General features: G+C 38.9%; 1 protein-coding gene across 17 annotated transcripts in view; it reads right to left on the reverse strand.

Moving 5' to 3' along the window:
- LRCH1 (leucine rich repeats and calponin homology domain containing 1) overlaps positions 1–12,763 on the reverse strand; it is a 272,083-nt gene that overhangs the window by 88,763 nt on the left and 170,557 nt on the right. For 15 of the 17 annotated variants that reach the window (XR_007356703.2, XR_007356693.2, XR_007356691.2 and 12 more), the window contains exons 10-14: positions 6,814–6,881; positions 5,717–5,803; positions 2,848–2,937; positions 2,704–2,740; positions 2,033–2,149 (exon numbers count right to left, since the gene is read on the reverse strand). Coding sequence is in view for 8 of the 17 variants with exons in the window: in XM_075128536.1 (XP_074984637.1) it covers positions 2,033–2,149; positions 2,704–2,740; positions 2,848–2,937; positions 5,717–5,803; positions 6,814–6,881 (399 nt within the window). In the remaining 9 variants the exon portion in view is untranslated. The remainder of the gene's footprint in view (positions 1–2,032; positions 2,150–2,703; positions 2,741–2,847; positions 2,938–5,716; positions 5,804–6,813; positions 6,882–12,763) is intronic. The other 2 variants (XR_007356702.2, XR_007356705.2) reach the window with 2 other exon arrangements.

Below are 12,763 nucleotides of genomic sequence, written 5' to 3' on the forward strand. Positions count from 1 at the left end.
GAAGCAGCGGTGGCAGGGCCCCAGGTGGGCCCCCCCCGAAGCAGGTAGAATTTAGTTAGGGATATTTTTACTAAAAGTCACTGACAGGTCACTGGCCGTGACTTTTTGGTTATTGCCCGTGTCCTATCGGTGACATTTACTAACAATACCCGTGACTAAATCGTAGCCTTACGCATGAGGTACAGACACACACACACACACAACCTACAGTGAAATGGACATGTGCAATCACTCAAAAAAGAAATTCAAGATACACAATTAGAGATTCTGGATACACAGAAGATATTAAAGGAATTAGCAAATTAATTGTATGTGGAATGATATATGACTATGTTCTCTGTGGCTTGTTGCAAGGACACTGTCAAAATCAAGGTTCAAGATAATAAATATCAACAAAAATTCACAGGTTTCAGACATCTTAAATTTTGATGACTACAACACATTCAAAAACCAAGATATCTTGAAGATTAATAATTACTTCAACGTGTAAATAGTTTTTTTCTTGTAAAATTAAACTTTTGTGTTTTAAACACTGTTGTTTACAATAGCCTAACAACACATATCTTGAAGAAATATTTTTTCAACTTTATTGAAGGGCCAAATCCTGCTAGGTGTTGTGTCCTCTCTTTTCCTACAAGATTAAAGTCACTGTATTTTACAAAATCTCCATTATAAATGTCTCCTGCTATGCTGAATTTCAATACACCAGTTCCTCTCCCCCAGGAGCTAATTCTTATTTATTTTTATTCTAGAGCCAAATCCTTAGAAAGATTAATAGCAGTGCTCCCGTAGGGTCTGTATTGAGACCTGTGCTGTTCAACATATTCATAAATGATCTGGACAAAGAGGGTAAACAGTGAGGTGGCAAATTTGCAGATGATACAAAATTACTCAAAATAGTTAAGTCCAAAGCTGACTGAAGAGTTACAAAGGGATCTCATTGAACTATGCGACTGGGTGATAAAATGGCAGATAAAATTCAATGTTGATAAATGCAAAGTAATGTACATTGGAATATATAATCCCAACTATACATATAAAATCATGGGGTCTAAATTAGCTGTTACCACTCAAAAAAGAGATCTTGAAGTCATCGTGGATAGTTCTCTGAAAACATCTGCTCAATGTGCAGAAACAATCAAAAAAGCTAACAGAGTGCTAGGAACCATTAGGAAAGAGAGAGAGATGATAAAACAAATTATGATAATGTCACCATATAAATCCACCATACACCCAAACCTGGAATATTGAGTGCAGTTCTGATAGTCCCATTTCAAAAGAGATATATTAGAATTGAAGAGGTGCAGAGAAAGGCAACAAAAATGATTAAAGGCATGGAACAGCTTTTTGACGAGAAGAGATACAGACCGGGACTGTTCATCTTAAAAAAAAGATGACTAAGGGGGATATGGTAGAGTTCTATACATTCATGAATGGTAATGGAGAAAGGGAATAGGGAAGTGTTATTAACCCCTTCACATAACATAAGAACTAGGGGTCACCAAATGACATTAATAGGCAGAAGGTTTAAAACAAACCAAAGGAAGTATTTCTTCACACAGTGCAAAGTCAACCCATGAAATTCATTGCCAGGGGATATTGTGAAGGCCAAAACTATAAAAGGGTTAAAAATGAATTAGGTAAATTCATGGAGGATAGGTCCATTAATGCTATTAGCCAAGAAGGCAGAGATGCCACCCCATGCTATGGGTTTCCCTAAACCACCAACTGCCAGAAGGTGGGACTGGAAGACAGGGGAGGGGTCACTTGAAATTATCCTGCTCTTTCATTCCCTCAAGCAACTGGCAGTGGCCACTGTCAGAGACAGGATACTTTGCTAGATAGACCACTGGTCTGACTCACTATGGCCGTTGTTATGTTCATGGTAAGGCATAAACCCCCAGAGTAGTCATGTTTTATCCTATAGAACAATAGTTCTATTTGCACACCAACGAATAGGATAACATTCTTTGGAATCCCTTTTCAAGGTCCTAGGACTAGATAAATATGTTGTACCCAGGCTCCTCCATACCTGACTCAGTAGTTGCTTCTCATCCTGCTCACATGCTATTTTGGCTTCAGTCTTGGTTTTCTCTATAATCAATTCTCTCCTCTTCTGAAATTCTAGTTCTTCCTCAGCATTTTCATTCTGTAATGTACACATCTGTTGAGACTTTATGCACACTGCTGGGGATCAGAAACAAATACCCAACTTTTTCTTAACACACTATAACAAGTAGTTTTGTACAAATACTGTGAAGAGCAATCCCACAGTGGTAGTGAACAGTGGAATGATAGGGTAGGAAGAAAAACAAACAAGAGTGCATTTAGCGAAGGGCTGCAGACTGTTCATCTATTTTTATGGCCATTACAATTCTTGAAGTATTTGGCTCAATGGGACAATTGCAGGCAGATTTATGAGTGCAGCAACAAGCAGAGTCACCACAGCGAAGGCAAAGGACTACAGAGATTAAAAATAACTAAATCTCTGTACATTAAAAAAGTCCTTATGAGCTATTTAAAAAATTTGTGAAAGCAAATTAATTTTACAAAATGATATGCGAAATTTTGAAAATAACTGCAGCTACATTTTTCTCTTGCAGACCACTAAACTTTGTTCATTTACTGGTCCAATAGCTAATGTAATTGGTGACCCATTTTCAGTGTCTCTCTTGGATCTTTTGTAATACAGTGACAACGTACCTGATAGATAGGAGCCTCCTCCATCTGCATTTGGCCACTGTATGTGGATATACAAAACACAACACATTAAATTTTGAAGTGTAGAATCTTGAATATGAAATTTAGCAAATCCATTATTTTTCTGAAAAAGGAATATAAACACACTTTACTGTAGACTCCTGTAATTCTAAATCTGTTGCTGGTTCCATGGGATACAGATTCACACCACTGCTCTCTGTAATATCCATGCTTAATCTGTAAGGTTTGAAATAAAAACAATGCACTGGGGTATATCTTTGATGAACGTTCTATTAAGTATTTAATTTTTAAAAATGGGTATATTAAATGATGGTTTTCTTCTAACTTGTGCAACTACTTGCAACTCCCCATCTACACACCACTCACTTCAGTACCCAAATGCAAGACTACAATATTAAACCTTGGTCAGTAGGTTATACAAATTCTTATTCAACTGTACATATGCAAATCCAACAGAATACTAGTTCCCATTATTCTTTAGAAGTGGGTTGGAACTGCCAAAAATAGCAAAATATCAACTGGGAAAATAGTGCAACTTGCTCTTTACTGTTCAGACTATAGATATGTAATTAAGCACGTCTTAAAATCACAAAGAAAAAGAATAACCTACATATTTTATTTTCTACATTTCTCTTTACTGGTTTTGTATATATGTACACATGATTGGCTATCCTGAACAGCAGTATTTGAAATAAATGGCCCATCTGAATATTCACAGACGTGAGTATTGCAAATATATTTGCTTCATAACATATATTCAGAATAAGAAACCTAGTTAAACTGAAATATTAAAACAACAATTCATTACATTTTTAAATGTCTCTTCTTGGTTTGGTAGGGGAAAGGAGATGTGTACTGTTATGGGTTACAGCACTGAGTAATTAAGTGACAAACAAGACCTTCTCGTTGTTATGTTTAATTAACACATTTTTTAAACTAATTTTTTTTTTTAAAATAGCAACGCTTGTTTCAACTGAAAGAACGCCTCAGGTGAGGTGCAGAAGCAATGCCACTTGGAATGTTGCATTTACTGAATCCAGAACTAATATGAACAAACTTTTCTAACTGGCAAGCTTATTTCTCTTTTACAAAGTAAAAACATCTGCTTTACCTATTTCAAAACTAACAAACATTTCCATAGAGACAACTGTCCAGCACGAGCTAAAGTAAATTCATCTTCTGAACTAAAAGGGGAAATATTTTCAAAGTGAGCAGCAATACATTCACTAGAACGACTGAAAAAACTGATCCTTTGTTCATTTACAAAGGGCCTGCTCCTACTCCCACTGGGCAATTGCAAGTATAGACTGGGGATTATATTCTTTTTCTAATGCATCCCTAGAAAAAGTTTAAATTAGGCTATACAAAGCATCAGAGAAACCATTGTGGGGAACAGTTCTGTACAACTAGATGGCTGGATTAATTAGCTTTTCTTCATCTATGTTTTCTATTACATTTACAGTTCCTGTTAACACAGTGGTTCCCAAACTGTGGGGTGCACCACCTTAAGGGGGTGTAGAGGAATGTTTGGGGGGGGGCGTGAGAGGGCCAGCCCCCACAGAGCGTGGGGAGGCACCACGCAGCCCCACTCTGTCCCCTGCCCACCTCTGGTCCCAGCTGCAGCTCCGTTCCCAGCCCAGCTCTCGCCCCAGCTGCAACTCCACTGTACCCCCTGCTCCACTCTGCCCCTGGCTTTGTCCCCAGCCCCAGCTCTGCCCCCAAGCCCCAGCTGCTCCCCCAAGCTTCTCTGTTGAGCCAACTGTGCAGTAATGAAGGGGGGGAGGGGCATGGACAGATTCCATTTCTGGTAAGGGTGGGGAGATAGTGACAGAAAAGTTTGGACACCACTGTGTTAACATCATGGGAATCTAGTGCATACTATCCAGGGAAGATTATATCTAAGCTACTCTTAGTCAAAAGGTCACATAACAATTAATTTTCTTTTTTATTAGCTTGTCAAATTAAGAACATCTGATAACCCATTCCTAAAGAACACCTTGTATGCTAACAAATAACTTCAACAGACAAACATACTTTAATCAGAACATTCAGGTGACTGAATGACAGATGCAGGGATGAATTTAAGTGTCAGGCCACAACTTTATTAATTTAACATGGAATAGGGGGGCTATGCACCACGCCCTGCTTTCACATACCAGACATTTAACTGGTTCCATTGTGGTGATACAAAACTCCCACCTTATAACCAATAACTCAGGTTAGACCCTTCTCAAACTGCCCCTAGGACTCTCCTCACTTCGGAATCCTCTCTACTGCTCCCTGAAGACTTCAGGTGACCCCATCTCCTATAGGCATGAGGTCAACTAGCGAAACCCCATGTCTCATTTATTTCTGGGAGCTGACCCTTTTAGCATTTACCTACTAGTTGCGACAAACTAGCCAACCGTACCTTTCCTAATGTTAAACTTTCAAGTTCTATTGCTTTCAACCTAATTCAGCCTCCATAACACTATGACAAAGATTTAAAAAAAAACAAAAACCCACTCAGTCAATTTGACCCAATGGGAAAAATTCTCCCTCATCCCAAAACAGACAATTAGACAGTCCAGAAGTATGCTGAAAATACAACTCCTATGCTACAACTAAAGGGAAGGGGGGCAGGGCAGCTAATCAGTATAAGAAGCTATTGAAAAGCTTGGAAAAGTTTAAATGGTGGGAGGGGTATGCAAGAGCCAGTCAGCCAGCCCAGTCCCCTCACCCTCAGGCAATGGAAAGGTGAAGGATCCGAAGAGGAGGAGAAGCCAGACCCATCTTGCAAACTGTGCATTCTTGCATCCCCCATGCCCTTCCAGGCACCATGCCATATCCCCTGCTGTCTAGTTAACATCCCACATCGCATTCATGCAGGGCAGAAGGCATTTAGTCATGGAAAAAAAAAAAAAAAGAGCGAGAGAGCATTTTTTGACTTTGATCCTCACAGAATTTCCCATACAATGTATTACTTACAACAGGAGACCCTCTGATATGAGCATACCTGTTGGGATCTTGCAGCAAATCTACTGCTTCTTTTAAATGATCTATCATGGCTATATCAATACTTTGCTTATTTGATGTATTCGTTCTATGGTAGGAAACAAAGACACTAAGGTGAGTATCAAAGGAGTTAGAATTTAAATCAATGGGCAATATTTTCAAATTGGCTATTTAAATTGTATTGCAAAACCCTGCATTTGTGCCGATTAATATACAGATGTAGGATTTGGCAATTTTCGTGTGGAAACTAGGAAGTCAGTTTAGAAGCCGATGAACTAAATAGTTATTCCCCCATCTATCGTTTCAATCAATTTAAACAGCCTGACTTCCGACGCTGAAATAAATTTAATTACCAACAATTTTTTCCCTTGATTAATAAAGTTTATTGTTCTAGTATGAGGGAGACACTGGCAGGTTTTAAAATAGCATTTTACCCTTTAGTTTTCAATGTTTGTAGTGCTTTTAAAAGCTTTAAAAGCACCTAATTTTTGTTTATTCTTTTGGCAACTACTGATATTTTTTTCATTTGAACTTTTGGCAAAGCAGAAACAAACACTGCTGCTTTGCTTAGCAAACCCTTCAATTAACAGTTCCCTTTCATTGTAACCTATCTGTTTCATGTATGTTCATCGACTGACAGTTGTCAGCACCAGTCTTGAAACAGTGGTTTTGAATTCACTATTATTACAAGGCCAGGAAAGTGTGTTAAAACATACACACACACACCCCCTAGGTTTCAGCATTTTTCCAATCAAATTATAACATTTTTATCATAGGTCAAACTTTGGCCTTAAAAAGGTTGACACAGCCCTTTTACAAATACTAATAGCAGATGTAATGCCAGTGTCTAGTTGAACAACACCTGCTCTCTCCTTAAATATAATACAGTATTACAGCATTTTAATATAATTTTCACTGTGTTAATCAATGCACTAAAAATACCAAAATGCAGACAAATTCTATTGTTATATAAATGTTATGCTTCCTTGTATACAAAACAAGAAGCTGGTAAGGAAATACTCAAAAGGCAAATTAAATTTAGGTCACCTAAAATTGATAACCAATATTATTTCATTATGTACATAAATGAATACTTACATTCCTTCTGTTTGCCAGTGTGCGTCTTCTTCTATTCGCAATAATTCATCACATTCTGCCTCTCTGCCCTGTGAACAGACATTATAATGAACATTAGGACAGAAATTTGCTATTAAAGTAGACAGATAATAAGTTTCCTCTTCTGACTAAGCACTGACCTAATTCCTTTATCAGTTTAGAGTAGTTAATTGAAGCAATCTAAAGTCTGTGCTTCATTGCTATTTCTCCACCCCCAACCAAGATACTGATTACACCAACTTTCATTAAATTGTCACATTTTATTGAGGGCAAAGCCTAACCTCATTTAAATATAAAAATAAGTCAACCAACTTGAGAATTATGACTGAATGCCCCCATTTTCTCTCATATCCTTCTGATGTATGCAAATAACCCACCAATTAAGCATGAGCCTAATTCTTCTCTCATTTACGCCACACTAAATCAGGAGTAACTCCATTGAAATCAGTGGATTTACACTGGTGTTAAACTCCCATATGTGGGAGAAGAATCAAGACCATTCTGTCACTATTTAAAGATAGATTAATACACAAAGAGCTCTGTTGCTAAGTGGTGCATGATCTGTTTTGTACTGTAGTTGTGATAATGTAAAGATGTGTGCTTGTGGGTGGAGAAAGAATAATTTAGGTCACTTCTCATTTCCTTGTTTCGATGGGTTTGTGTCAGACATGTGTACAGTAATCCTGAGTGCTTCATAACAAAGTTTTGCTCCATTCATTTTCTAGGTTTTTTTAATGTGTACTGGGGGATTGGCAATATATGAGGAAGGAAGGAGTGGAACACTGGGGTTGGCGTTTGAAGTGCAGTAGGAAAATATTTGTCAGCAGGTACATTTATATGATGAAAGATACACTCTCACAGACAAGTGTAGCTCCTCATGGTGGAGGTTGTGTGTGTGTTTAGTCCTCATCAATCAGGCTTTGTAGGTGCTCATCCAACCCTCCATTAATCAAACAAAATTGCGTTTGTCCACCACCCGTCAAACAGGTTAATTGCCCAAAACCCACCCTATGTCAATCAGGCTAGTTTGTACCCATCTTCCTACCACGTGGTCTGGTCAACAAAGCTAGTCTGCACCTGCTCAGCTCCCCTCCAACACGGTTGGTGCACACAGTGCATACACTTTCAGTTATAATGTGAATAATGGCTACAAATCACATTCAATTCATTTTTTAAAAAAGAACCAGATCTTCTCAAGGCCCACCTTTCTACTAAGTTTTGTGTGGATAGATAATACTTTAAAGCAATATTGGTTAATGATGAAAGTAGATCTGCCAATGATACATTTTAACCAGAGCCCTAATTCAAAGGCTTCCTGTTAGAAAGTATTAAAAGAAACAAAACATAGACCTCATAGAAAATTTACATCGTAAAAACTAATTGTGGGAAACTGCACACCAGTCTGTCACCTACTTTTAGGGGAAAAAAACCAAGAATTCGTGCCTCATTCTAACCCCATTTTATAACAGAACTCCAACTGTGGAGTTGCTACCAGGTGCATCCATAATTATGAACTGATGGTTAATATTTGTAAAGGTGCATCCGACACTTATATTTCCATTTGGCACTTTATACGTTTGCTTTCATTTTCATCTCCAACATGCAGAAACATTGAATTAATTCAGGGGCCAGTAAGGACGGAAGCTGTCTGAAAGGATGTGCACTTGCACTGGCAGGGAATGAACAACAGACAAAAGGACTATTTTCAAGGCCATGCGTTTGGCACATCCATCTCAGAAACCCTGCACCAATAAAATGCAGTCTGATTCTGCCAGATGTATCACTGAATTGTGTGCACTGGCTTCTCTAACATTTCTCATCACAAAATATGACTTTATTCCCAAAGTTAGTGCCCAATACCACAAATAAAGCCATTCTTTTCATCTGTTATTTTTCATTAAGTGATTAATGAAGCATTTGATCTCTCCAATAGAAAATGCAGGTATTTTCTACAATGAAAAATAACTATGCTCCCCACCATATATTTCAGAAATCTGCATTAACCATTATTTATGTTAATTTATTTTAAAAGATGACCATCTGAAGCTTTGGGTATATGTACACAAATTAAAGAATAAAGCACACAAATTAGGACAAATCTCAAATATAAAATCCTCCCAAACCCACTAAAACTAAGGCCTTGTTTCTATTGCAAGTTGAACCATTTGAACAAGTTATGTTTTAAATCAATTTAGGTAAACTGGTTCAAACTCTCGTGTGGATATGATTCCATAATTTATACCAGCCTTAAAGTCTCCCACCTTCCCAAAATACATCTTGGGAAACAATATATAAGATCTGCAGTGTGAACTAAAGAGCCCAACAAATTCGAACTCTTGCAGATCGATAAGGAAAATGCCTTGCCTCAACCCCTCCCCCCCATAAAACCTGTGGACTGTTAGCTCAAGCACTTTTGCTAATCTCACCTGTCATTAGCATCAAAATCCACATCTGAGGCAACATTTTTCCCATTCTGAAATTCTTTAACAGCACCTCTGCATCACTGAATTAAGCTCTGCAACACACTCTACAATGAGGTGCCGAAAATGCTAGATTATAGCCAGGCTGAGGGCATTGTTGAGGGAATAGCCAATAGTTCTATAGCACACCTTAGAGGGGAGAAAGTGTTAATGCACAACAGGCATTTAATGGCAGCTTCTGATATAAGATCCAGTTTGAGGGAGGAGAGAGTAGAGTGAAGTCTTCCATTTCCTTCTACCTCACCATGTTGATTCTCAAGAGAAAAAACTGTCTCCTTTAATCTCTCTATGCCTATGTGTCCATATGTCAGGCAGGGATAACATTAATTACCTACCTCACAAAAGAGATGTGAAAATTAAGTACGTGATGTTTGTAAAGTGCTTTGGAGATGTAAAGCGTTATATTAGTGTATATTAGAGCTGGGCGGGTGAAAAAAAGTCAGGATTTTTAAATGAAAAATGCAAACCAAAACAAAATAGAAATTTTAGTTTCATTGACCCTTTCTTTTAATCCCTGCCCTTTTTCCAAGAGATGATACATTACATCCCATATAGCCAACATCCATAAAAAACTCTCCCTAATAATATCAGAGAATATCCCAGCAATAAACACTTGCCACATTTAATGATACTGTAGGATGTGTTTATATATCCAGTAAGCAATAACATAACAAGCAACATGGATGTATTGGATAACTGCACGTTTCAGATAGCTTTAGTCACCCTAGAAATGTAGGTATTTGATACAAGTAATTATATTTGAAATTGGTTGTTTTACAAAAACGTTTTTAAATTAAGCAGTTTACATTTTCTTTTGCAGAGGCCACTGAGGGCTGAGAGCATTTGGGGATTTTTTTTACACTGTTCTTAATGTATATGCCCTCTATGGCTGCTACTGCAAAACTACCAGGGAGGCCCTGCCGTTGGTAGAATGACACCTGCAAGAGCGGTGCTGCTAGAGGAAATAGTAGGAAGGACTGCAAAAAGGCAAGTTCTTTTGCACACCTAGAAGTTCTTTTCCCTTCACTTCTAAGAGGTCAGGAAACCACATCCATTCTCTCCACTGTGGCTATCTAGCACTTTTCTCTCATAAAGGAATTTGATGGCAAGTACACAGGACCTCTTTGGATCATTTCCTAGATCTCTCGGTGAAAAGGTACAAATTGGTCAAGAGGCTATCCAGATGAGATGATCAATGGTCTCTTCTGGCCTTTCAATCTAGACAAGACCTGCCTGCCCAATCACAACATTACTGTAAAATGCAACTTCTTGTGACCATAGTGGAATACACTCGTCCTTAAAATTTGGCAAAACTGGCCAGCAAACAAATTCTCATATAAAAATAAACATTGTTCAAACCTTGGCATAAAAAGTTTCATAGAAATCCTACTATTATGGGATAAATGATGAAATCGGTCCAAAAATCGTGTTATGTTACATTACATAATGAACCAGCTGAAATTCATGAATTACAAAGTGGCTGCATTCATGAATGATTTATGGATCGTTTATAAGGATTTTACTGCAACTTTCTCAGAGAGATATTATTCAGGAATGCCAAAGATCCAATTCCACAATAAAATAGAGAGCAGAGGATAATGAAAATGAAGAACACGCAATTCAGAAAACTACAGAGAGGTACGTACAATGGAGCAACCTAAGAGAAGTCTCAGACCAATTCTGAAAACAGTCAGAAGTGTAAGCTACAGTATTCCCTTGGCAGATGTTATTTACACAGCTGGATACAACATAGCTAACAGCCAAAGTGTTCACTAACCCTTGCAGCAATACAAGAGTGATATTTTCACAAAGATTAACCAACTAACCATGAAGGCAGTGAAAGGGGCAAAGCAGGAACAATGGCTGACAGTGTGCATTCTCACACCTACTGTAAAGCCACCTTAGTTTTCACTAGTAATGATGTAGATTACTACAGTATATAAGAGAAATATAGATGAATACAATTCCAAAGTTTCTGTTGGGGAAAAAGCCCATGGCTTTCTACATAATTCATTAAACTTATCCATAGCTCTAACTCCTCCATGACCACACACACCTTCCTGCTATCAGTGCTACAAACAGACTCCTATGAGAAAGGTAGTCACTGAACCTTATTCACTATATTTTTCAGGAGAAGTACATCCTTACGCAGCTTACCGAACAGCAGATGATATCCTTTGTCTTTGGAGATCTTGACGTTTCTGCTAAGATCTTTACAAACTAAATGCACATTTATATCCCATCATCTTTTGGCATCACTGTAGCCTATGAATGCATGAAAACACTGTCTAATTAAAAATATAAATGGAAATTATTTACCTGTAATTGGAGGTTCTTTGAGATGTGTGGTTCCTACCTGTATTTCGCGCATGGTGTGCGTGCACTCCATGTGCCTGAGACTGGAGAATTTGAAATGATGTCTGTTGGTCCATGCCTGTGCCCTGGGTTTCTGGTGCTCAGTACCAATGGCATAAGTGAAGGTGTGGACCGACTGCCTCTCCAGTTCCTTCTCTACCGTGAACCCGGACATGATCCAAAGTGGAGGGGAAGGAATCATAGAATCATAGAATATAAGGGTTGGAAGGGACCCCAGAAGGTCATCTAGTCCAACCCCCTGCTCGAAGCAGGACCAATTCCCAGTTAAATCATCCCAGCCAGGGCTTTGTCAAGCCTGACCTTAAAAACCTCTAAGGAAGGAGATTCTACCACCTAGGTAACGCATTCCAGTGTTTCACCACCCTCTTAGTGAAAAAGTTTTTCCTAATATCCAATCTAAACCTCCCCCACTGCAACTTGAGACCATTACTCCTCGTTCTGTCATCTGCTACCATTGAGAACAGTCTAGAGCCATCCTCTTTGGAACCCCCTTTCAGGTAGTTGAAAGCAGCTATCAAATCCCCCCTCATTCTTCTCGTCTGCAGGCTAAACAATCCCAGCTCCCTCAGCCTCTCCTCATAACTCATGTGTTCCAGACCCCTAATCATTTTTGTTGCCCTTCGCTGGACTCTCTCCAATTTATCCACATCCTTCTTGAAGTGTGGGGCCCAAAACTGGACACAGTACTCCAGATGAGGCCTCACCAATGTCGAATAGAGGGGAACGATCACGTCCCTCGATCTGCTCGCTATGCCCCTACTTATACATCCCAAAATGCCATTGGCCTTCTTGGCAACAAGGGCACACTGCTGACTCATATCCAGCTTCTCGTCCACTGTCACCCCTAGGTCCTTTTCCGCAGAACTGCTGCCTAGCCATTCGGCCCCTAGTCTGTAGCGGTGCATTGGGTTCTTCCGTCCTAAGTGCAGGACCCTGCACTTATCCTTATTGAACCTCATCAGATTTCTTTTGGCCCAATCCTCCAATTTGTCTAGGTCTTTCTGTATCCTATCCCTCCCCTCCAGCGTATCTACCACTCCTCCCAGGAGGGCAGGTAGTGGGACACAGATAGGGAG

Source organism: Caretta caretta, chromosome 1 (assembly GCF_965140235.1).
Source record: "Caretta caretta isolate rCarCar2 chromosome 1, rCarCar1.hap1, whole genome shotgun sequence".
Lineage (NCBI taxonomy): Eukaryota > Metazoa > Chordata > Testudines > Cheloniidae > Caretta > Caretta caretta.